The 26374-nt window shown below is 44.8% G+C and overlaps 1 protein-coding gene across 1 annotated transcript in view; it reads left to right on the top strand.

Annotated features, from left to right (window-relative positions):
• IGSF5 (immunoglobulin superfamily member 5) overlaps positions 1–26374 on the top strand; it is a 50713-nt gene that overhangs the window by 14175 nt on the left and 10164 nt on the right. The window contains exons 3-6 of the mRNA XM_043593565.1: positions 3562–3879; positions 9380–9679; positions 19922–20062; positions 23288–23312. Of these exons, the coding sequence (XP_043449500.1) occupies positions 3562–3879; positions 9380–9679; positions 19922–20062; positions 23288–23312 (784 nt within the window). The remainder of the gene's footprint in view (positions 1–3561; positions 3880–9379; positions 9680–19921; positions 20063–23287; positions 23313–26374) is intronic.

Below are 26374 nucleotides of genomic sequence, written 5' to 3'. Positions count from 1 at the left end.
AGAAAAGAAATGAAAAAGAGAAATAAGAGAGAAAAAAAGAACTCGCTGGAAAATTTGAAAAAGTGAATACACTGTAGTAGACTAAAATGAAATGATGGAAGTAAAATAGAATTTGAAAAAGTTTACATAAAAGCAAAAAATATAGTAGAAAAATTAAATAAAAATATTTTTCACAGAAATTGAAAGTAAAAATGAAGTTTTTCACTTTCTGCATTCAAGAAAAAGGAAAGAAATGAAAAAGAGGAAAAAGAAAAAGAAAAAAGAAAACAAGGAAATAGTTTGAAAATTTGAAAAGGTGAACACACTGAAGTAGACTAAAATGGAATGATGGAAGTAAGAAAGAATTTGAAAAAATTTACACAAAATAAAAAATATAGTAAAACAGTTAAAGAAAAATATTTTTAATAAAAATTGAAAATAAAAATGAAGTTTTTCTCTTTCTCTGTTCAAGAAAAAGAATAGTGTAAAAGAAAAGAAAAGAAAAAAAAAGAAAATTGAATAGATAGACCTGCTAACAGATTGAAATAGGACTGAAATTACTTCATTTGCCCCTATAAGTCAGACTATGTAGTGCTTTATAGCCCATAAACTAAGTAGGCGGTGAGACTTGTCTTCCTGAAGAGCGAGGTTGGCCCAGTTGGGCGGGGCTCCGTGCAACAGCTCCGCTCTCCATTAGATGGCGCTGCTCAGCTCACTGGGGTGGAGTGTTGCGGGGCTGGTAGGTGCGTATGCGCCTGCGCGGCAGTGGTAAAAATGGCGCCAGCTAGCTACCCGGTCTGTTCTCCCCATCAGCAGTCGCGCACCCGTCCTCTGGCTTCAGCTCTCGTCCACTCCCCGCTTTTCCACTCTCCGTGACCAGGCCCCAGGCAGCACCTCTCTCCCGGGTTTTGTCCCAGATGCGGCTGTTTTCCCCGGCCCCTTACTTCCGAAGGACCCTGGCTGTGACCCGCTCCGCCCCTCTGCGGGAGGGTCTCACCGAGCCATGGCCGAGCCAGCCACGGCCGAATGTCGGCTGCAGCCAGGAACGCCCGCTGGACCCTGCTGTTGCTGGTGCCCCGAGACTGCGGCCAGGTGCCAGCCTGCCCCAGAAAAAGTTCGCGAGATAGTGTAGCAGCAACGTTTCAGGGATTATGGAAGATCACAACACACATCTGGCACCAGGCTTTACCCTTAATGACCTTGTTCCTGCACCAGCGAATTTGGCTGTTTTCTGGGGTCTGCTGGGACCAGGTGGCTTCAAAGGTCTCCACCAAATGTCCTTCCAGCAGTGGAGCCGCTTTTCCCCGTGTGGCCCGAGAACGTCCCGGACCCCACTCTGCTCCCGGGGACTCGCCCTTCCCACCAGAGCACCGCCAGGTAGGGAGCTGCGGGGTTGCAGCCTTTGCGTTCCCCTTGTTTACAGTCTTAATTGGAATTTAAACCCTCTCCTTTCTCCTTTCTCCCTTTTTAGTTTAGTCCCTGTGGCCGTTTCCAATTTTCCACTTTCCCTCCAGCTGCTTTTGGGGAGGGGTGCTTTTTCCGTATTCTCTGCCCCCCTCCCCCTCCCAGTCTCTGTCCTCTCCCTGCCTGCAAAGGCGGCTTCCTGCCCGCTGCCGGCTTCTCTCTCCCCACGTTCACCTCTCCGCGCCACGTCCCTGCTGAGTTCTGTGGTTCAGGTTGTGCAGATTATTGTATTAATCCTCCAGTCAGTTTTCTAGGTGTGTAGGATGGTCTAGTGTTGGTCTGGCTGTATTTCATGGATGCGACACACAAAAAACTTCCATGCTGTTCCGCCATCTAGGCTCTTCTCCTGATGATTATATTTCAATGCAAGGGTTCCCAGCCCTCCTCTTCCTTGTCCTGGTCCTCAGGCGGGGCACAGGCTGCTCACCCTCCTCATCCTCCCTCCACCTCTTCCTCAGGCCGGGTGCGGGCTGCCGTCCTCCCTATATCGAATTATTATTACAAACATGGGAAGCTCTTAAAAACCCTGGCTGCCAGTTGGCGCCTCTAAGGCGATTAGAACATCTGTCCTAAATGGACAAAAGATTTTCCTTGAGTTCTTCCAGTGCCGAACATGCTTCATCCCCTGTTATCATGATTCCTTTCATGTGAGCTGGAGAGCCCTTGAGGTCCACTGTGTGGAAGACCAGTTAGAAATTGTCACTCCAGGGTCACCGGGGTGGCTCAGTTGGTTAAGCATCTGACTCTTGATTTTGGCTCAGGTCATAATTTCAGGTTCATGAGATCGAGCCCCGCATCGGGTTCTGCGCTGATAGGACAGAGCCTGCTTGGGATTGTGTCTCCTTCTCTCTCTGCCCTTCTCCCACTCGCATTTACTCTCTCTCTGCCTCTCGAAATAAATACATGAACTTAAAAAAGAAAAACAAGTTGTCACTCCAGGTAAAACCAGAATTATGGTGCATCTGGGGAGCCAAGGGTTGAATGTTGCGGAAAGTGTGAAAGAAACAATCCTACTTAAATCTACACCACTCTTGGCTTGTCTTACAAAATCAACACATTCCTTCTTGCAGGTTATATGCTCATGAATGTTTACTGAGTGTTTGAGGGTCACGTTTAGGGCTTGACATGGACTGTAATATTTGGTTTTTGAAACAATCCACTGTGGTGCCAGTGCCCTTGTTCTGTGGCTGAGGCGAGTGGGACATGGAGAAGTTGAGATAATTTGCCCCGTGAGCCAGGAGCCCCACCTGACAGTCCATGGGCTTCTGCTTTTGAGCCACCTGCCTGTCTGCTGGAGTTTTGAACCCAACACTAGATATGGTGGTATTTTTTTTTTTTTAACAGCCTGCCAGATGCATTGCTTGATCATTCTCATCATTACGGGAACCCACTCCCCTATCCTTCTGCCTGTTTTCCCTCTTTGTATTTCCCCACCCGTGTCTCTTCTGGTCCTTAAGAGGAGAGGCATGGAATCAATGATAGTACGGTTCTCTTGATACTCGGCAACTGGCTTACCTATTACTCCACGACCGTGTACTCAGATGCAACGTTTGTCTCTCTCTATCTGGATCCCTTCTCTCTCAACCTTGTTTATCCCCCAGCCCTCGACACTGTCCTAAGGATCCCATCTGGGGGCTCTAAGGGTGCAGGGGCATGCAGTGGGCTATGATCTCAGCATGCTGGGGTCCCCATTCTCTTCATGAAGAGAGACTGTTTTCCACCTTCCCCTCTGAGCCCTGGGATTTCCACAGGGGTGGAAATCAAAGACCCTGCCCAACTTCCTTGGAGGATAACTCTCGTTTCATGGGGAAGGTGAAAACTTGTCTCAAATAGACCCAGGAGCTCTCGGGGCCAGGCTGGGATCAAGGTAACGTCGCTCTGGAGGTAGAGGAGCAGTCTTGCTGGGAGGTGCTCTGAGATGTGGAGGGAGCGGATGGAAAGGAGGGATGGGTGGCTTCCTGTCCACTGGGGAGACATGGTGTTGGGACCAGGAAGACATGGGGTCTGAGCCACTGGCCATCCAGAGGCCACGGCTGGTGAATACAGAAGGGTTAAACCCTACCTTAGACTTACACAGATTTCTTCACTTACCGCCTTGAAACACTGGTTGCCTTCCAGCTTCTGGATCCAGCTATCAAATCATAGAAGGTCCCAAGAACGCAACAGTGCTGGAGGGCTCGGAGGCTCGCTTCAACTGCACGGTCTCACAGGGCTGGAGGCTCATCATGTGGGCTCTGAATGGCACGGTGGTTCTGAGCATCACGCCCTCAGAGCCCATCATCACCAGTGACCGCTTTACCTCTGCGAGCTACCAAGAGGGCGGCAACTCCATCTCTGAGATGATAATCCATGATGTGCAGCTCCGTGACGCGGGGCACATCAAGTGCAGCCTCCAGAACAGCGACCGCGATGCATCCGCTTTCCTTTCAGTGCAAGGTGGGTGCACAGGTGGCTCTGAGCGGAGCAGGTGGAGGCGGCTGGGTTGGATGCCAGGGGCACAGGAGGACCCTGCATGCATCCAGGGTCTGCCCTCAGCGTGTTAGGCTTAGAAGTACGAATGCCTATTGTTCTTTTGTTTGTTGTTTCTTACCCCAATTCTTCACCGAATCTCTTTCTGCCCTTCTTTCTGTTTCCCCTACCTCATCTCTTCTTTCCTTTCTCTTTTCTTTCACTAAGACTCTTAAAGACAGGTCTTATCACTTTCCCATCGCTATCCCACCGAGAGCTTTTGTGGACATATACCCCAGATTCTCCGAGGCCGGTTGTGGCCACTGCTCTTTGATTTAGGAATAGTTGCCCATCACTGCCATTTGTCTGGTGTTTTATATATGTGCTGCTCTTTCCTCACCTTATGTCACGTATGCACTTTGAATCATGATTTTTTTACCCTTTTCCTCTTTCCAGTTGAGTTCTCCCAATCCTTTACTCTTTCCCGCCCCCAGTGGTTCTTGTAGTCAAAGGTGGGTGTTCACTAACTATACCAAACATTTTAGGGAAAAGAGTCAGCGAAATTTATCATAAGGGATAGTTTATTTTTCATTTTCAGAGGTAATTTTGAGGTGCTCTAAATCATGGTATGTAGTGAAAAGAAAAATAAAAGGATGCTTTACAAGAATTCAGAACATCTTTATCAAAGTTTAATCACTTTGCTATTCTTAAAATGCAATTATAGGGTATTTGTAGATGCATTGGAGCTAGTTGAGCTCCTGATTTCTGTGGCAGCGTTTCTTAAGAAAACCACGTCATATTTTGAAATTTTTTCTTATGTCTATTTATTGGCTTGTCTAGGAGAAATTTCCAAACATTTGATCTGTGTTAATGTTGCATCAAATCCAGTTTGATAACATTTGGTAGGAATGCAGGTCTACCTATTTCTACTTGCTTTTTTTTTTTTTTTTTTTTTTTTACTTAGCCAAAATGTTGTCCCTTTACTTTTATGTGGCTTTATTTTTATACGGCTTAATGATATTTTCAAAATAGTGATTTTTATGAGACTACCTGGATTATTGGCTTAGTTTGCATGACCAGATTCTTACCATAATGATTTGTGGCATAAGGGAAGGAACACAGGAAAAATGGAATCAAAGACATGAGTTCTGGGTTCGCTGTCATCAGTTACCAACTTAGTGACTCCTGAGGTGGCCCGACTTCTTCATCTTTAAAAGAAGGATAAGGCTCCCCCCACCCCACCTCACAGGTGTACTGTGAGGGTCAGACGAAGCAGTGACTGACGATGGCTTGAAGACCCCAAAGTCCTGTTTGATTCAATTTATCGCACATGGAGCTGGGAGCCAGCGTGGGCTAGTGGTTCATAATGCAGGCTTGGGAGCCTGAATGCTAGGTTCAGATTCCAGCTGTATCACTTGCTAACTGTGTGACCTTGGCCGTTATTTAATGACTTTGTGCCCTAGTTTCCTCATCAGAGGGTTGTTGTGGGATCAACGGTGTAGGTCCAATAAAGTCTTTACAACAGCACTTGGGTCATGGCCATCTCCGTATAGCCAATCGCATCCCCGATAGGAGCACACCATTGTGTTGGGCATCTGGAAGTGCCCTCAAAGATGGATAGAAGAAGACAGAGTCCTGTCCTCAAGGACCTCCCGGGAAGAGTAGACCATGCACATGCAGGGATAACATGAGTAGCCTGGAGATGCTGCCAGGTGCTGTGAGGGAGACAAGTTCAGGTTTGAATTGGGAGGGGAGAGAGAGAAAGAGCAAAGCCTGTACAGATGACTCTGTGTTGAGGTGCCCTTCTGTGCTTCGAAGGTTTGGGGATGCTAGGCCAAGGGGGGAAATGAGAGAGGAGGGGGACACCTGGATCAAGGACACAGGGCCAAAGGCATGACTTAATCGATATGTTCATGGCACATCAAATTCATAGATCCATGTGTTTTTATAGCAGCTTTGCTCAAAGCTCCACATCTATCAAGTTGTCTGTGCCTAAACATGCATTTTTGTCGGTTGGCAATTACCGTAGCTTTTAGTTTTGATACACATGGAAGATTAAGCATTTGGGATGATAAATTCTTTCCCAAGGTCATGTGGAAGGAACCCATAGACCGGGCACCGAACTTGGTCGTATTACCTGGGTTCCAGTGGTCTGAATGGCTCTTTGTTCCCAGAGGAACAAATGTTCTCTAAGCAACAGGATCTTTTTCAAGGGAAAAGAATCTTGAAGAAAGAGGAAACATCCATGTTATTTTTAAAATGGTTTAGCTGAAGATTTATTTTTTCCAGCTCATGTATCAGCAAGAAAAAGAGAGCTTACATAGCTCCCTCTAGAGTCATCTTAGATCTGTGTGAATGCTACAGTCATCACCTTTGTATAGAGTGTTCGTTGCGCTATGCGAAAAGCTTTGTGAAAGCCAGTGGGAAAAGTTGAATCACAAATATGTGTAGAAAAAGGAAATGCTTCCGGTTGCTGCATTTGTCCATCCATTGCCAAGTCTGCCCATTAAATCACACACCAAATTCTAGACCCCTTGTATTTTGAGGGCCAGTAGACTTGAGTTCAAGATCGTCCCTTGTTAATTGAGGCAATACCGCTCCTTCCAGTTTCTGTCATCTTAAACCTCTCCACCAAATGAAACAGTGAGTGGAGAAGAAGGAATAAGTACAGAACCCTTTACATGTAAGGAACAAATCCATTTCCCTCGCATTGTTGCATTTACAGTAATCCCTGCGTTAGCAAACAGGCTTTACTTACTCCGAGAGACTATTGAGGAAAGGAATGGTTGGAAATTTAACATTTTAGAGTAAGAAGAGCTTTCAGAGCTGACCCAGTCCCATCTAGTTTGGGAACTGTTGGGCATCCCCTAGAACTTTCAGGGTCCGTAAGTCACGACTGCTTCCATTATAATACTAACATGTGAATTGCCTTTCCTACGCTCACTTCACTTGTGCCCACAGGATGTCTTTCCCAATAACTGATGTATAATGATACAAAGTCATGCAAAAGTGAAAGGTCAGTTAAAGCGCCAGACAGAGCAATGGGTTTGTATGTCAAAGAGAATGAGAGTTCCTTTATATAGTTTCAGTTTCCACAGTGCAACTACCCTGTAAGAAATCACTGCTTGCCGAGTGTTGGTACAATATCAAGGCACATACGTGATTATTTGAAAAACCTTCTCACTGTTTCACCTGTATATCCATGGGAGGTCAGATTTATTTATTTGTTAAAAAAAATTTTTTTTAAAACGTTTATTCACTTTTGAGAGGCAGAGAGTGAGCAGGGGAGGGGCAGAGAGAGAGGGAGGCACAGAATCCAAAGCAGCTCCAGGCTCTGAGCCGTCAGCACAGAGCTCAATGCGGGACTCGAACTCATGCTCTGTGAGATCATGACCTGAGCTGAAGTCGGAGGCTTAACCAACTGAGCCATCCAGGCACCTCCATGTGAAGTCAGTTTTAAAAATATACTCCAGTAAAGCCATTTATTGAATATATTGCAACAGCTTGAATGCAGAACCAGATAGGAGAATCCAGCTAGACGTTAAAGAGACTTGCAGAAATCTAAAACAATGATATTCTTCTCAATAATTTATGTTGGGTTAAAAACACAGGTGTTTTTCATCATAATATGGTAATCCACGGTGACATATAGTGATTTGTCATTGTTATTTTATTATTTTTTTTTTTTAATTTTTTTTTTTCAACGTTTTATTTATTTTGGGGACAGAGAGAGACAGAGCATGAACGGGGGAGGGGCAGAGAGAGAGGGAGACACAGAATGGGAAACAGGCTCCAGGCTCTGAGCCATCAGCCCAGAGCCCGACGCGGGGCTCGAACTCACGGACCGCGAGATCGTGACCTGGCTGAAGTCGGACGCTTAACCGACTGCGCCACCCAGGCGCCCCAGTCATTGTTATTTTAAATATCTTTAAAAATAAATATTCTAATTTCAAGTATGGTAAATATTTTTTATAGTTTATTTATTTTGAGAGAGGGAGAGAGTGAGCGTACAAGCAGGGGAGGGGAAGAGAGGGGGGGAGAGAGACGGAGGGAGGGAGGGAGGGAGGGAGGGAGAGAGAGAGAGAGAGAGAGAGAGAGAGAGAGAGAATCCCAAGCAGGCTCCATGCTGTCAGCACAGACCTGATGTGGGCCTTGAACTCAGGAACCACGAAAGCATGACCTGAGCCAAAATCAAGAGTCAGATGCTTAATCGACTGAACCACCCGGGTGCCGCTCAAGTATGGTAAATATTGATAGAACATAAACAAAATGTCTTTGGAGTCCTCAGTGATTTTTAAGAGTACTGAAACAAAAACATTTGAAAACCACTGATCGAGTCAGATTGTTTCATCTGACCTTTAAAAACAGAGAGTGATTGCCCAGGTGAGGGCAATTTGACTGAGAACTGAGGGTTTTTTTTAAAATGTTTATTTATTTTATTTTGAGAGAGAGGGAGAGTGCAAGCAGGGGAGGGGCAGAGAGAGACACACACAGAATCTGAAGCAGGCTCCCAGCTCCGAGCTGTCAGCACAGAGCCCGACGCAGGGCTCAAACTCATGGACCTTGAAATCATGACCTGAACCAAAGTTGGCTGCTTAACTCACTGAGCCACTCAGGTGCCCGCCCCAAGACTGAGCTTTTGATTCTTAGTCCAGTGTTCTTCCCATTATATTATACAACAGGGAGGATATTTTAATTTGGACGCTTGGATGTTTCACTAAGGCTGTGTCTTTACTGGAGCCAATCCTCAGGTTATTTTATTAATATTAGCACACACAAGTCCTATTTTCGTATAGGTTGTTTATAGTGTGAACATTGACATATGCAGGTAGGCCATTCATAAAAACCGTAAGGTTTTTGATTTATCTATTATATTCTGGTACATAATTTTGGGCAATTATTGTTATAATTATATTAGATTTGATTTTGAATTCATTTGCAACTGGAAAAACATTTTAAGGAAATACTATAGGAAGTTCTGTTTAGAAATGTATGACCCCCCAAATAAAATGAAATGAATCTGACTGACCAAAGGCCAGGAACAACTTGCTTCCCATGACCCTGAGATACGTTCTCCGACAATGGAAAGAATGTATGAAGGGTTTTTTTTCCCTTTTTGCTTTTGCTCCCAGGAGAGCCCAGGACAACTTTGCAACTTCACTTGAGTGACTGAGTAGCCTACTCTGGCAGGCACACTTGCCCTCTCTTTCCCATAGAATTCATATTCTCCTGGATCCTGATTTTTATTTATTCATTTCCTCTGGAATTATATGTTCTCTGGTGAGCAACCTCCCCTTCTTCCATGAACCTGGCAGGTCTAAATAAAGACACAGGTCAAACCTGAGTTAAGGTTCTTGATACAGACACAGCCAGTTTGGCCTCGGGAAGATGGCTCTCGTGAAATGCGATCCAAGGGGAAAATTAAAGACAACCTGGAACCAACAGAGGTATGGTCACCCCTTTGGAACACTTCTCTTTTCTTCTTTAGTTATGGGGGCGTTGCTCATTCCCGGAGGCAACCTTGTAGTCGCGGAGGATGAACCTTGTAATGTGACTTGCCACGCATGGGGCTGGATCCCGCCCCCAGGTATTTCCTGGGATATCGGCGTTCCCGTGAGCCACTCGAGCTATCATTCCATTCCGGAGCCCAACAATCCCCAAAGTGCAGTGAGCGTCCTGACTCTCACACCACAGGGCAACGGGACTTTGACTTGTGTGGCCACCATGAAAGGGCTGCATGCCCACAAGTCTGTAACTGTGAATCTTACCGTGGTTCAGCCTCCTTTGGGTAAGTGAAGACCTTTTGCTTTATATAAAATAAAAATATTGTTGCATGCTTGTATTTCATACGGGGTGCTCTCAGTCAATAATGCCTAGGAAAATTGGATGATGACCTTGATTTTAGGTAGGGATGGTGATGGAGACAAATTAGTGTCAGCTTAATGATGCCGCAATTCCACTTGCTTTTAAATTTCATTTTCAAGTGTCTCTCTTTTTTTTTAATGTTTATTTTTGAAAGAGAGAGAGAGAGACAGAGCGTGAGCAGGGGAGGGGCAGAGAGAGAGGGAGACACAGAATCCGAAACAGGCTCCAGGCTCTGAGCTGTCAGCACAGTGCCCGACGCAGGGCTTGAACCCACGAACTGTGAGATCATGACCTGAGCCGAAGTCGGACGCTCAAATGACTGAGCCACCCAGGCGCCCCAAGTGTTTTCATTTTTGACTTCCTTATGGAAACCATTAAGAACCTTGACAATTATCATAAAACACATCAGGTTCAGGGATAAACACTTGAAGTCAGTGTTTCTCTGTAGCTTTTATCTGTTGTTCCAGTTTGATCCCATCCTCTTGGCCAGTATGGGGCAAGCTCTTCTAATATTTGAGGAGGGTGTGCAGGCCCTCTTGTGGTTTCTTTCTTTCTTTCTTTCTTTCTTTCTTTCTTTCTTTCTTTCTTTCTTTTGTTCTTTCGTTCTTTCGTTCTTTCGTTCTTTCTGTCTTTCTTTCTGTCTTTCTTTCTCCCAACAAATCCACAGTGTATTTGAAGGCACCACGTCTTATATTTTAAAAAATATAACTAAAAACTCAACTAAATGACATAAATTTAGAGTTTAGATTCCCAAGAGAACCTACTGTAGGGTCCTTGGCATACCAAAAACTCTAACCACACAGCCTACAGGGCTGCAGAGCCTGCTTGAACTCTGTCAGCCTGGAACAAGAAGAAAACGTGGGGCCAGGACTGGAGATCAACTTTCAGTCTTTCATTCTGCAAAAGAGGACTGAAAGGGAGGCCTAGAGAGGTGCTGTGCTCTGGCTGGGGCAGAGCAGGACCTAGAAGCCAGGTAGGGGTTCTCTCTTGGTCCAAAGGGTTTCCCACTACAAAAACACCTTTACTTGAGATCTTCCAAAGTTCAGAACAAAGTTCTAGCCAGAGAAAGATTGACGATGAAGAAGAGGAAGAAGGAGAAGGAGAAGAGGAGGAGGAGCAAGTGGAGGAAGAGAAGGAGCAAGAGGAGGAAGAGGAGGAAGAAGAAGAAGAAACCCAGCATTTGCCCAGTAAAGGCTCTGTTTTAAGTGCTTCTCAGATGTTAACTGAATTAACATGCACAGCAGGTCTATGAGTGGACCCTGTTATTACTTCTGTTGCAGAGGCGAGGTGACAGGGAAATAGTATGGTTTGGAATTTGCCCGTGTCCGCAGAACTAGTAAATGGCAGAGATGGCCCTGCTGGTCTGTCTCCAGAATCTGCTCACCTGTCAGCTCTGCGTTTCACTTGCGTGGGCATGTGGGCAGCCACGTGGGGGGATGGGAGAGTGTCCTATGGCTTCCATAACAGTGTTCCACAAAGTGGGTGGCTTATACCAGAGAAATATGTTATGTCACAGCTCTGGAGGCTGAATGTCTGAGATCAAGGTGTTGGTAGGCCTGGTTCTTTCCAGGAACCATAAGGGAATGATCTCTAGGCCTCTCTCTTAGCTTCTGGTATTTGCTGGTGGTCTTTGGTGTTTCTTGGCTTGTAGAAGTAGCAACTTGACTTCTGTTGTCATCTTCACAGGATGCTCTCTCTGTGTGCTTGTCTGTGTCCAAATTTCCCCTTTAAAATTTTTAAAAAATTTATTTATTTTGAGAAAGAGAGTGAGACAGGGAGAGAGAGAGGTGGGGGAGGGGCGGGGGCGGGGGAGAAAGAGAGAGAGAGAGAATTCCTAGCAGGCTCTACTCCGTCAGCACAGATTCTGATGCAGAGCTTGAACCCATGAACTATGACATCATGACCTGAGCCAAAACCAAAAGCTGGATGCTCAACCAACTGAGCCACCTGGGTGCCCCTAAATTTCCCTTTTTTATAAGAACACCACTCATATTGGATTATGGGACCCATCCCATCGAGTATAACCTCATCTTAACTAAATTGCATCTGCAATACTCTGTTTTCAAATAAGGTTACATTCTGGGAATACTGGGCATTAGTACTGTAACACATGAATTTTAGGGGGACACAAGTCAACCCGTCATCACAGATGATGTCTCCGTGAACCTATAAAAAGCCAGTCAGAGACTAACCTGTGGTCAGTACCAACAGTTCTGTGCTTTGCACTGTGGGGATTAGTCTTGGTGCGACGAGCACAAGCTTGTCCCACCATTGCTAAAACTTTGCCTCTTGTCTCTGATTCAGATGCTCCCAGAGACCAGGCAGACAACAGAAACGAAAGCATAAGTGAATACATGTGTCAGGTAGAAGATGGAGTGGAGGGGCCCATTGGGAACCAGACATCATGCTCCATCCACGTGGAACAGCTCTATCAGTGCCAGCTGGTTGTTGCCAATGGGAAAGGAGATCCAGGGCTGGCAGATCTCTGACCTGGATCTGGTGACTATCAGTGCTTTTGAGGGCGAAGGACACCGAAATCTGTGTTTCTTTGGTTTTAAGTCAAGATTAATTTATTTTGGCTTATTAAATTCAAGGGAGTTTGGCTTATTCTCTGCTAAGACGACGTAAGAAGATAAAACGAGAATTCAAACCCAGCTTGCTTTTCTGTCTCCAGTTTGTTATTTTGAACAACTAAAACCTTTAGAAAAATTGCAAGACCAGTACAATGAATACCTGTCTTCCTTTACCTAGATACAACAAATGTTAACATTTTGTCCTGTTTGCCCCTCTCTCAGCTTTTTCTTGGGCTGAGCCATTTGAGAGCTTCTGTTAAATAAATACCTAAATACCTTGGCATGTGTATCATAAGAACAAAGGCATTCTACTTAACCACACATGATGTCGTCAGCGATCACGAAATATAATGCTGACACAATACTATTATGTAATATACAGCCCATATTTGCATTTCCCCAAGTATCCTTTGTAGTGATTTTCTTCTCCAAACCAGTATCCAGTCAAAGACCATGCATTGCCTTTGGCTGTCAGGTGTATTGTTTCCTTCCCTTACTCTTGAATGGCTCCCTCACCTTTTCTGTCTTTCCTGATATAAACCTATTTTGATTTGGGGCTAAATATTCTTGGCAAGCCATGGGTATTGTCATGTGGGCACATGATGCCGATTTTCTCTATCATTGGTAATGAATTTGGTCATTTGGCTAATGATTTCTCTGTTGTAATGATACCTTTCTCCTTTATAATTAATACATAATCAGCGTATACTGTACGAATGTCTCATTTCCTGGCAGTCTTTCACCTCATAGCGTTTGTGTTCATCAATAAGTCATTGCCTAAATCTGTTGCTTCTATGGTGGTTGTAAAAGAATGATTTTCTGGCTCCATAATTTTTCTATATTTGTTAGTTGGTGGTCTTCTGTTAAGAAGAGACTTCTTTTGCCTTTTTGTCCTTTTCCTTTTCTTTCTTTTTTTTTTTTTAAACAGTTTTAGTATGGACTCCTTTTTATCCAATACACTATTATCTGCTCCTGTCATTATTCATTTTGATGTTCAGGTTGCTCCATATTTGGCTAGTGGAATCCCTTCCAGCTGGTCCAGTGTCCTTTTTGACATGGCCCTTAGTTTTTGAGCAGTCAGCCTAGTAAGATGATGTTCTGAAGTCCCTATGCATTTCACCTCTTCTACCTGGAATCAGCCATTTCTCCAAGGAGCCAGTCGAGCTTGCTTTGAAGCTATTTAAATATGATAAAGTATGGTCCAGGCTTTGAAAGGGAGGATTAAAAAAAAAAAAAGAAAGTTCCATTAGCCCCAAATGCAATGAAATCGACTGTTGAAACTGCACATCTTAACAAGGTAACACTGCAACAGAGCTCTGGTCTGATGGATCATGCCCCAGAGAAATGGATTTTAGAGATTCGCTTGCCTCAAAGCTTTTCTTTTGTAGGGAAGGGTAAGGAGCACTTAATTTCCGTTGATCAGGTTTAATTCAGCTGAGGGCCTCGTAAACTGGGACTGGGGGAGTTAGGCCTTAGTTACGGCAGCTGGGGTCCCCGCAGCCTCAAAGGGAAGCCCAGTGGGCGCCTTGCAATGAGTCTTACTTTATGGGACTCATTTGGAAAAGGGTAATTTGTTTCTAAATTATTCATCAAGATCCAGAGCAGCTGGCGGCTGGCTGCGTGTTGTATATTTTATGCAAGTTTTAGTAGCTGAAGACCTCATTACAGCGCGGGCTGCTGGTGCGTGGGAGGCTTCCAGAAACACAGCCAGCGGTCCGGAGAGCCCAGAAGCAGCAAGCCTGGGCTGTGCAGGCTTCTTCAGGAATCGATAAGCATCAGTCCTGCCACCGATTTCCTCCTAAAAGTGCAAGAAGTCTTCACTTCTGGAATAGTCCCTGTAAGTCGTGGCAGGAATGACAATGGCCGTTTAGGAAGCCTGTAATTAGTTCAAGCCAAATGAAACACTCACTGACTCCTGAAAGAGAAGCATCCTGAAAAGGATACTGCTAATTTTTTTTTTTTAAAGATCGATTTTCTCGATTCCAGAAGCAACACCGCATTGCAGACACACGGACGGCTGAAAGTGAGAGCCCCTCTCACAACCCCCCTTCAGATAAGCGCTCTCAGCCCTCTGTGCGCCCAGCTGCCTGGTTTCCTCTGTTTTCTTGCTTGGTGTGCAGGCCAGTGAAGCGTTCCAACAAAGCAACATTGTTGGGACAGGGGAGCACCCGGTAGAGTGTAGTGATTCCTGGTTATAATCTTAGTTTTGTGGGGAGTGGTGATTTCGACGGCCCGGGAGTGACAGTCCTGGGTCACAGCTCTGGCTCCCGCTATGTGATTCTGAGCAAGTCACTGACTTCGGAGCTTAGTCTTCTTGCCTGTTAAATGAGAAGCAGAGGGGCGCCTGGGTGGCGCAGTCGGTTAAGCGTCCGACTTCAGCCAGGTCACGATCTCGCGGTCCGTGAGTTCGAGCCCCGCGTCGGGCTCTGGGCTGATGGCTCAGAGCCTGGAGCCTGTTTCCAATTCTGTGTCTCCCTCTCTCTCTGCCCCTCCCCCGTTCATGCTCTGTCTCTCTCTGTCCCAAAAAATAAATAAATATTGAAAAAAAAAATTAAAAAAAAAAAATGAGAAGCAGAAGCATAGAGCAGAAATTCTCTTTCCCGGCTGCCTGTTAGCCTCCAGGAGCTTTGACGCACATGGTGAATGCTCAGGGCCCATCCCAAAGGTTCTGACGTAATTGGTTTGTGCGGGACCTGGAAATGGACATTTTTGAGAAAGCCCCAGTTCACTGGGCAGTCAGAACTGGGGGCTCCTGCACAGGGAAATCTTGAAGGTCTTGCCTCCTGAGCCAGCTTCATTAGTGCTGTTATCCACACAGACGTGGACACCAGAGAGCCTGGGCTCAGATTCCCAGCTTGCCTGCTGTGTGACTTCAGGCAAGTTACTTAACCTCTCTGTGCCTCAATTTTCTCATCTGTAAAACAGAGATGATAATATCTACCTCACACAATTGTTATTGGTGTCAGAAGTAAGCAGGTTAAAACGTCTAAAGTGCTCAGGACAGTCCCTGCTGCAGAGCCCAAGGGCAGGAGAGGGGGGCAGCTTTTATCACTTGTCTCATTGATTCAGAGATCTCCTGTGTCCCTTCCAGTCAGCAGAGGAGCACCTTTTCACATGCCGCTGGTGACATTTTGTTTCGATCCAATTGGTTTCGAGAAATTCTATAGGCCCTTTTAAAACCCAGAGCATTTCTGTGAGAGCATCTGGGAAGAACTGTCTTCCTTTTCTGTGCAGATGGGTAAAGGACAGCCTTGAAGCTGAGATTAAAGGTGCACAGGAAATTCAGGATTGTGGCCATGACATGCACAGTTGTGTGAGGGAACGTAGGGCCGAAGGCAAGCAGTGCTCAACTTGGACGTGGTCTTCCTTGGTCACGAGGTGCACATGTGCATCCTTTCCAGCAACTCTGTTGTTCACCTTGAACCGATTACATCCACATCCTTTGCTAGGACATACGTCAGGGTCCAGCACCTACCTGGACTCCCCATTTCCCGTAAGACCTGGGCTGCAGCTTCCCAGAAGGATTCTTCCAAATTGGACACACAACACAAATAGACAAGAGTCACAGCACCGGGTTTTCTCCTGTTCTGAGAAACAGAACCGAGCCTGTTCTGGTTTTCTGTTGTCCAGCATTCACTGAGTGTCTTTGTTCCACGTGCCTTATCTGTACAATGGAGGATTATGGACAAGGTCATACCAAGATTCTGTGCTTTCTGCCTGCTCTCATGCTTTCCATCAGTAGATGACCATTATTTATTTTTCTTCCAATCCACTGTAAATGTGCCATTTAAAAAGCATCACACTAAGACGTCTATGATATATATGCCTGTGTGCATTCATATGTATGTCATATATGATAAATTAAAAATTGTTATTCAAATAGGAAAAGTTCTTCTGTGTAGCTCCAGTACCAAATTACCCTCCCCCCCTCGTGGTGCATGCACCGTGCTGTCTGGGGGGCCCCACTGGACTAGAGGGAGAGCGAAAGTCTTCCCTCGGTGTGAAACCCCAGGGGAGATTTGACCCCCAGTGGAGGGTGGTCACAGCATATAAGAAGCAAAAGAACGAGCCGTGTGCCTCCTGATACCAGTCGCTGTTTTGGTGAGAGTTTGGGGCTTTTAGGTGAGTGCAGGCAACACTTTGCTGAGCGCGGTGGTTGAATTAAGAGATAAGAGAGTGAGTGAGATCACAGTACCCAGCAGGGTAGCCCTTCCCTTCCTTTAAATAAGTCCTTCCTGAGGGATAGGCAGCTATTTCTGTGCTAGATCAGAGGAAAGGTTGTCACGGTCAAGACTTGGTTGACAGAAGCTTGGCAGACTGGTCATTTTCTCCAGTAGGGGAGGAAAATGCTCTGATAGGGAATGTTTGGGGCAAGTCAGCAAATGTGTGTTGACTTCACCAGTGTGAATTTCAAGCCTATCTCTTGAATGTTTCAAATAGGCTCCGGGCCAGACATGGAGCTTGAACGCGGGGCTTGAACTAACGACCCTGAGATCAAGACCTGAGTTGAGATCAAGAGTCGAGTGCTTAACTGACTGAGCCACCCAGGTGCCCCGCCCCCATCTCTTGAATATTGAGCCAGATCTTAATGTTTAACCCCAGCTGGCTCCCTTAAGAAAGCTAATATTTGCAAACTTCAATTCGTAAACAGTTCATCATACTGATTTAGAATGATGTCAGCAATCTCGAACATGTGTGTTGTACCCTACAGTGTTCTCAGCACTTTGACATGCATCCCGAGTCTCTGACCAGCCTGGGGGGAAGGGAGCAGGACCTGTGGACGAGTGAGCCAGTGGCCAGTAGAACACAAGTAAACAGTGGCCATGAGATTTCGCTGGATGCACTGACATGAAGCCCAAAGCTCTTTGTCAGTTGCAAAGTTTCCTCACGGTGCTCTGAGTTTAAACTCCAGATTGTGATGATCATAAATGTGGTTTTGGACTTATTACTGTTATTATTTTTATTTTTATCACATCCATAAGCTGGAGCATCCTGTTGTGTGGCAGGTTGCTTGGGAAGTGTTTGCCTTTTGGTATTTTCAAAGTGTGGGTCACCAACCACCTGTATCAGAATCACCTGGGTGCCATTGCAGACCCCCTGACTTGGCACCACTGGAGGCAGGCTCTGCATTTGCATGTGCAGCGAGCATTCCAGGCGATGCTTGGGATTTTGCTCTCGGTGCAGCAGGTGGACAATCTGTATTCCTCCCTGGATGGGAAGACACTGGATTGTTTTAAAGCTCCAATTCTGGGCTGAGGAGGGGTGGTAGGAGAAGGGTAGAATTCTGCCCCTACCAACTCTGCCTTTTCTGGGGAATTCTTTTCTATCCCTGTCTGTCTCAATTCATCTCAGAAAAATGATGGGTCATGTGGAGATACATCATCCATCCTTCCTTCCTTCCTTCCTTCCTTCCTCCCTCCTTCCCTCCCTCCCTCCCTCCCTCCCTCCCTCCCTCCTTCCCTCCCTCCTTCTCTTCCCTCCATCCTTCCATCCATCCTTCAATCCATCCATCCTTCCATCCATCCTTCAATCCATCCATCCTTCCATCCATCCATCCTTCAATCCATCCATCCATCCATCCATCCATCCATCCATCCATCCATCCAATGTGCCCAATATGTACCAGGTGCTTGGGGTATAAGAAAAATAAGACATAGTCCTCGACCTTGAGGAGACTAAGTTTAGTTTAGATGGTAGCAAATGTGTAAGAAGAACTGAAGGTGAAAGCTGCCAATTTCACAAACATTTATGGTGGCAATGAATGGGAGATGTATAAAAAAAAGGAAATTTAAAAAACCATCACAGGTAATGCGGAGAGGCTTTGCACAGAGAGCAGAAAACAAGTACCTTTTTATATTATGTAATTCTTCAAAGCACAGAGTTCTCTGAATTTTAGCATGTGCTTCGAGATCAGTCCATGTATTATTTTGCAGTGGAATCCTTTCTTGTCCATGAGTCAGAATCCAAGTGGTTGATGATTGTAGAAACTAGGGCATTAGTGATCATCTCTAACCATTCCTGTAAGGTTGTCTGAGCATTTAACTTTGACACAGGATTAGCAAATTATGATTTCAAGGTCAATTTTCATGGAAAACTCTAAGAACACCCAAGAACTGTTTTCCCACTATAACCTCTGGTTCCAAAGTGCTAGAAAGTCTGTTGATTTAAATTTTTAAAAAATGTTTATTTAGTTTTTGAGAGAGACAGAACATGAGTGGCAGAGGGGCAGAGACAGAGGGAGACACAGAATCCGAATCAGGCTCCAGGCTCTGAGCTGTCAGTACAGAGCCTGACAAGGGGCTCAAATTCATGGACCGTGAGACCATGACCTGAGCTGAAGTTGGACGCTCAACCAACTGAGCCACCCAGGTGCCCTTAGTCTCTTCATTTAAAAACAAACCCTCTCTTCCTTCATAGGAAGTCTATCGTTTTAATATTTTTCTAATGACTTGCATTCAATACAATAGCATTCATTTACAATGAGAATCCAACCAAGCACTCAGGGTTGAGTGACAGACTTTACTGAAGAGCAATTCACATTGGAACGGATCAACTTAAATGCGGGTTGACCTCAATGTGGTTCGGGGGGCAAGTGCAATGCCGGCCGGATAAGGGCTGTCTTCGGAACGTGGGTATGGTTCTTCTAACCCACGGCTGCACGGTGCTGTCCAATGGGACTTCCTGTGGTGAGGACCATGTTCTGCACCTGTGGGAACTGAGCACTTGAAATGTGGATAGTGTGACTGAGGTGCTGAGTATTTAATTGTATATAATTCTGGTTAATTTAATTTGAATTTAGAGAACTGTGCAAAGCATGTTGGACAGTTCTGGCTAAGACAGCACTGTACTACATCAAAGTGGCTTTTTCTTCTCTCTTCCCTTCTCTCCTCTTCCCTTTCACTGTCTGCAGGCACTACCTTGCCTGTCTGTTCCCTTTCCCAAATCTGTGACTACTGGATGCAACAAGAGGGCAAAGCAGACATTAAGGGCAGTGCCTCCCAAAGTGCCATGGGAAACAGCAATGAGCAGATGAGGAATGAAGTCTGTGGGCGGGTTGTGGGTGGGCTGGGGCCGAAGGCCCTTGCAGTACAATCCCTTAGACGTGACTCTTCTTCAGTTTGGCCTCGTTTCCTCTGGGCTCTGGACCCTTGATGGGTGGGAATGTGGAAGGGAGAACCAAATGCTGGTCTTGCAGTCTTGTCTGGTAGTAGCTGCCTAGTAAGTATTCCTTGGCGAAATAAAGGATGTTGGGGTGAGGTAATCACTCCTCCCACTTGGGAGCGGTCTTCCTGTGCTGCCTACTCTACCTCTAAGAACAATAGAGGCGCTAACTGACAAATACTGGGACCGTGTTACTCAGCAGGTGCTTATTGGCAGCAGTAAGTATTGTAATGGAAGATCCTGTAGAGTATTGAATATCTGAGCACACTGAAGAGAAGTTGACCTATGACACCCAGCTGTAGTGGCCAAATGGTTATAATATTATCGGAAAACAGAATCTAACTTACAGGGCGGCAGAAATAGTGATTACGAACCCTAGACGGTAGCAAGCATCACTAAATAAATTTTTTTTTCTCCTCTCAACTTTATAGGCAGTATTGATAAAGCAGGTACATCATTGCCTACCTGGGCCATAATTCTGCTTGCAGTATCATTTTCGTTGCTTTTGATCCTGATCATTGTTCTGATTATAATAATCTGCTGCTGTTGTGTCTCCGGGAGAGGGAAAAAAGGTAATTTTTTTGTTTATATAGATTTGTGTATATATTTGAATGTTTGGTACAAACACTTGTCGGTCATTAGCTCCTTAACTTTTTTGTAAGATGCATTGGCCTTTGGAGCACACTTTATTTGGAAGCGGGCTTCAGAGAAGGAAAGGATTTTATGAAGAAGGAATACATTCCCTTTGGGGCTTGCTGTAACCACTCCCAGAAAGACTGAGATCTGCACACTTTTGAGAGGGTGAAGAGACAGTACCTTTCTCAGCAAAGACGCTGACTATTTGAGTTCTGTGCTTATTTGCGAGGATAGAAGGACATTGTGATCTGCCACTTAGATGCTGTGCTTTTATCTAGAATAGTATCTACCTCTCTGAGCACATGAAAAGATTATTTCCTATTTTGTGGAATTCCAAATTGCATTTGGAGGTGAATGTTGATACAGTGGTGGGAAGAAAAAGAAGGTCTGCCAATAAAAATAGTACAGATAAACTTAATAATCACACATTTCTTCTGAATGAAGTCTTTCGAGGACTCCAAGATATATGAAAGCAGTGGCCTCGTTTGGGGGTCAGGCTTCACAATGGGGTGGGCTCACCAACATTGGGGGGGGCTTGTCGTGAGGTTCAGCCATTCATGACTTCAGAAACCAAAGGATCTTTGTCATGTAGAAGGCTCGGGACTTTCCAAGTGCTGAATGTGTGTGTCCAGCCTTACCTTTCTTTGTCTCGGAAAACCTCACCTACGCCTGTTTGAATATTCTCTACACTTAAATTATTTTTCTTACAATCAGACTTCTGATATTAGGCTATGTGTCAGTTTAATTGCATTTAAAATGTCATTAGTAATAATTGCCATTTGATGAGCCCTTTTTTGTGGGTGACCCAGGCACTGTGTTAATTATCTTACATGGACTATCTCTCTTAGATAGTCTATGCAAAGTGCATAGTTAAGCCATATCTAAGCTAATTGCCTAGCCTCAGCCCCTGCATGGATTTGGTTCGGGATTGGGAATTAATTCTGTGATACAACTTTATTCCCTAGGAAACAGAACATGAAAAGTAGTAAGCCTCTGTTGGCCCAGATTTGATGGCAATTTGCTTTAACTTGGGAGTTACCCTATATGCCACAGATGGATTACTCAAGTAAAATACACTGGATTTTAGATGAAAACGATTGGATAACTTAAATTTTAATGTAGACGTGACTAGGATTGTGCAGTGCCTTCAGAATACTATTTTCCACATTAGCTACTGTGGTGTCGTTGAAGGAGCATTCTGTTTATTTGGATTCCTGCTTCTCCTAAGCTGTTTTTTGCCTGTTCCATAATAGCCTAGTAGGAAGGTTGTGATGGTTGGTGGCCCAGGTAAGATATGCACCGGGGGGACTGTCTGATTTTTAGCATTCTCATTTACAAGATGGGGATAAGTGCCGTCCTATAGATCGGTCATGAGGACAAAATAAATTGCTACATGAAACTGTTTCCATTCTAGATTAAAAAAAATTTTTTTTACTGTGTTTTATTTTTTGAGAGAGACAGTGTGCTGACAGCACAATGTGGGGCTTGAACCCACAAACCGTGAGATCATGACCAGGGCTGAAGTTGGACACTAAACCGACTGAGCCACCCAGCTGCCCCTCCACTTTAGATTTTATCCTTTACTTAACTTTGAGATGAAAAGCTCATGTAAGAGTGAGCTATGTTTATTCCCCTGCGTCTTAACAGGTCCAGGTAAGTGTTGTGAGCAGGGCCTGTGGCGACCTTACAAAGCTCACCCCCATTGGGTGGGACTCACAATGGACAATACATTTCACCTTGACATAAATGGAAAGGATGCAATGAAGGCCTGGGTTTCCCCCATGACAATTATTTCCATCCTTAAAAATGGCAAGCATCAAGTTGTTTTCAGAAGTATTTTCTGGCACTTTGCTTTGCTGATGCCTGGAGAATTCTCAATGGTCTGACTGGTTAACTGGAGACCGACTGAAGAGAGCTGAGGACCCCACTAAGTGTGGCCTGAAGGCCATGGGATTGTTTCTGCTATTAGAGCAAAGAAGCCAAGAGCCCATCTCCTGCAGCCCATTCCTTAAGGAAACAATAGTGACATTCTGTGTCTCTCTTTCAATTCAAATAAGATTGCTTCTGAAGTCCAATTTGGGGTGTGAATTGGCAGATGATATTACGACTGGAAGTAAGTGGGAATATTCTCTAAAAATAAGGAAAATGAATATATTTGAGATCTCAGTAAAGCTTTTTTTTTTACATTTTTTTATAAATGTTTATTTATTTTTGGGAGAGAGAGACAAGAGTGTGAGTGGGGAAGGGGTAGAAAGAGAGAGGGAGACACAGAATCCAAATCAGGCTTTATGCTTTGAGTTGTTAGCACAGAGCCTGATGCAGGGCCTGAACTTACAAACCTCAAGATCATGACCTGAGCCGAAGTTGGACGTGTAACCGACTGAGCTACCCAGGTGCCCCTGTAAAGCTTGATGAATAGAAGGCCTAGACAGGACAGCAGAGTTGCAAAGAACACTGGCTTTTGAGACAGATGATTGGAGACTGGAGCGTGACTCTGTTTCTCTCTACTTTCAAGTTCTATGTCCCCTCCAGTCCAAGAATCCTTTGATTAAAAACATCAGCAATTTAATGACAGCTCAGGGTTGGGGGGGAAGGGGATCCACCTCTATGAATCGATACCATTGGTACATGTTGATTGAAAATGAATTCTAGAATTAAGTAAATACAGTGCTTAAGCAATGTAATTCCTTATTTGTTAAAGTATGATAATACAACATGATAGTGTCTAGTTTGTTAATAATATGATGACACTAATACCTATCTCTTGGGTTGTAATGATTAAATGAGTTAAGTGCTGGCACACAGTAAGTACTGAATGAATGACACTAGGGACTGGGAATGCAGAATGCCTCTCCCTGGTGAACGGAGTCTTTGTAGTCTTGCTAGTCAAATTCAGTATTCACTAAATACTTATTAGGTACCTACTATACTACAGGTACCTAGGAATTATTTATGTTTATGATAGTTAATAGTGAATTCTACTTCCTTTATGCTTGAAAGTCATTTGGTAATTCGGTGTGGGGGAACTTAATAATACCTAATGGGTCACAGATACTCAGCAATGTATTTAATCGGCGGGGGGGGGGGGTTGTCTATAAAAACTGATGATATTTTATTTTGTGATTTTGTGATATGTGATTTTGTTCCTTTTTTTCCCCCAGAATCTAGTTATCAAAGTGAAATAAGGTAAGTTTGAAATCACATCACTTTCCTGAAAACAAAGACAAGCAAATGAAAAACAACCAAACAACACCAACTCTACCACCACTAACACACACACAACTGTGGTGTTTCAGGATTATGTTACTCAAAATTAAGTACTGAAAGTGGACGACTCTGAAAAACACATATGCCGAACACAAACTCATATGGCAAAATTAATCATAGAATAAAATAGGGGCTGGTTACTGCCTAAGTTTGACTTGCCCTGGCTCACTTAGGAGATTTTCTACCTGGTGTCTGGCATTTACAACTCTTTCCACAAGAGGACACTAGGCGCCTGCACCGTGACTGTTGGCCCTCCTGTTTTTAGTCAATGCAAGGGACTCAAGGAACATTTCAAGGATATTAAAGAACCATGCAGAAATCCTGTGGCAGTTTCTGGGGTGGTGGAGAACAGTGGGGCCAGCTGGATGGCTTCAGGCACATGAAACTGACCAGACAGACAAATTAGGTAGCATTTACTGCTTGTACCACTGATAGGGGAGGGGATAGAAAAATTCCTGACAATCCCATGGCCGTCCAGAAGTAGCTGCAAGCACTTTGAAGGTAGCTGTGTCAAGGACCTACAGTAATACAATAACTAGTTTAAATGTCTGCAATATTTGTACAAGTATAAATGCGCTAAGGGGAGGGATTTTTAGACAGCGGTGATTTTGGTGGGGGTGTTACAGCCAAACCATGTCTAATTTTCACTATTTTATTAGATAATTTTTGTTTTTGATAGGCTGTGGTTTAAAAATACCTTTAGGCTACATGCGGTGAATGAAGATGTGTGTAATCATTGTGTAACAGACACTAGCTGTTCTCCCTTTGACTCCGGTCACTCCCTGGTGATAATGCGGATTTGGGAGAGGCAGCTGCGGTCTCTCTCAGGACACCACAAAGCAGCAATCTGAAATGACACCTCCTTTGGGGCCTGACTTAGGGCAAGAGGAGAGGAAGGCAGACTCACTCTAATAATTATTCTGGTGTCTCTCAGCCTGATGGCAGCCTGGATTCTTCCGTGGACCGTTATTGACTTTGTAACATCTTCCACTTGTGTTCTCTGGGATATTAGCTGATTTCAAAACATAGGACACTGGTCAGCAGCGACTCGGGGGCACGGGTAGAGAATAAGAACTACTGACAACAGCAGCAACAATATGGCAGTAGTGATGACAACAGCTGGTTTATGCCAAGTGCCGAACACATGTGCCAGGTGCTGTTCTACACGCAGTGGAGCCCATTTTCTCGCCGGATGCTCACGATGATTTTTTGGGCCGTTTCTTCATTTTGTAGAGGAGGAAACTGAGGGGTACAGAGAGGTTAGGTAGTGTGCCCCGGGTCTCCCATCTGGAGAGTGGATGGTCAGGATGTGAGCGAGGCCGTCCTGCTCAGGGCCTGGACCTTGCCCCTGTGCAGCTCTCACACTTAGATCTGAGTGCATTAGGTCTGGGGAGTAAAGACGGGGAGACTCACTGGGACCCCCATATCCTAGCTGCTTTCCCTGCACTGTGCCAGCTGTGCTGGCTCCAGCTGCTTTCAGACGTCTTCTGCAGTAAAATAACATACTTCTTCCTCTAGAATCAATGCATGTTTATTATAGAAAAAATTAAAAATACAGTTTAAAAAATATATTTATTTATTTTTGGGAGAGTGCAAGTGGGAGAGGGGCAGAGAGGGGGAGACAGAGATTCTGGAACGGGCTGTGTGCTAACAGGCTTGATGGCAGCAAGCCCGATGTGGGGCTCGAACTCACGAACTGAGAGATCATGACCTGAGCTGAAGCTGGACGCCCAACCGACTTGAGCAACGCTCAGCCCAAGTGCCCCAAACGTATCGTTTTATTTGTTTATTTATTTATTAAAAAAGATTTTTTTTAACGTTTATTTTTGAGACAGAGAGAGACAGAGCATGAGCAGGGGAGGGTCAGAGACAGGGAGACACAGAATCCGAAATAGGCTTCAGGCTCTGAGTGGTCAGCACAGAGCCTGACGTGGGGCTGAAGCTCACGGATTGCGAGATCATGACCTGAGCTGAAGTCAGCTGCTCAACCGACTGAGCCACCTAGGTGCCCCCAAACATATCGTTTTAAGAAATGATTTTGAAATCACCCCTAATTCTATTGTTCAGAAGTAGGTGTTGTCACCTGAGTATGTATATGCTCACTTCGATGTATATGCACGCATCGATGCGTTCACGTCGATACACACACACATGCATTTTGTAAAATTTGGACCATAATAAACCTTACTTCATAACTTGCTCTTCTCTCTTGAAACTCTTCTGAAGATTATTTCCGTTGACAAATACTTGCCGGCCACATTTTTGCTTCATTTGCTTAATAAATATATCTTACTGAAGTGTGAGTACAGAAAAGTTCACAACTCGCGGGTGCATTGCTTGATTTTCACAAGGCATATGGGCCTTGAGTGGGGCCATGCAGAACTAGAACACCCCTAGTGCCCAATCTCCCTGCCCCCCCACATCGCTGCCTCTTCCTCAAATGTCACGTCTTCTGGCCTCCATCCCCACATCCCCAGAGATCAGATTCATATGAACTTTGTGTAGATGGAATCATGTCATGTGCACTCATTGATTTTGGTTTTCACCCTGTGAGATTGGTGCATGTTGTTCAGAGAAGATGTGGATGGTTGATTATTTTATGGTACCACACACTGGGTATATATGCCATTTATCTTCTCCTTTTCCCTTTAAACGGGCATTTGGATAGTTTTCAGGTTGGGGTCATTATTAATACTGTGGCACTAAGCAATTTAGCATGTATCTTTGGTGACATGTTCATAAGTCCTCATTCCTGTTTTGTATTCAGTTGGGTATGTGTCTACTGGTGAACGCTGGGCTGCAGGGTAGGCAGGGTAGACGATTCTGTCATCATCCAGTTTTCTGAAGTAGGTGCACCTGTTTATACTTTTACATGCGGTGTGTGAGAGTTCTCATCGGTAATAACTTTTATAGGTGGCATGGAATTTCATTTTAGAGATGGATTGTCATTTATTTTACAGTCCCCTAGGGTGGGGCGCATG

Source organism: Prionailurus bengalensis, chromosome C2, assembly GCF_016509475.1.
Source record: "Prionailurus bengalensis isolate Pbe53 chromosome C2, Fcat_Pben_1.1_paternal_pri, whole genome shotgun sequence".
NCBI lineage: Eukaryota > Metazoa > Chordata > Mammalia > Carnivora > Felidae > Prionailurus > Prionailurus bengalensis.
This window is presented reverse-complemented; position numbering and strand designations above follow the sequence as displayed.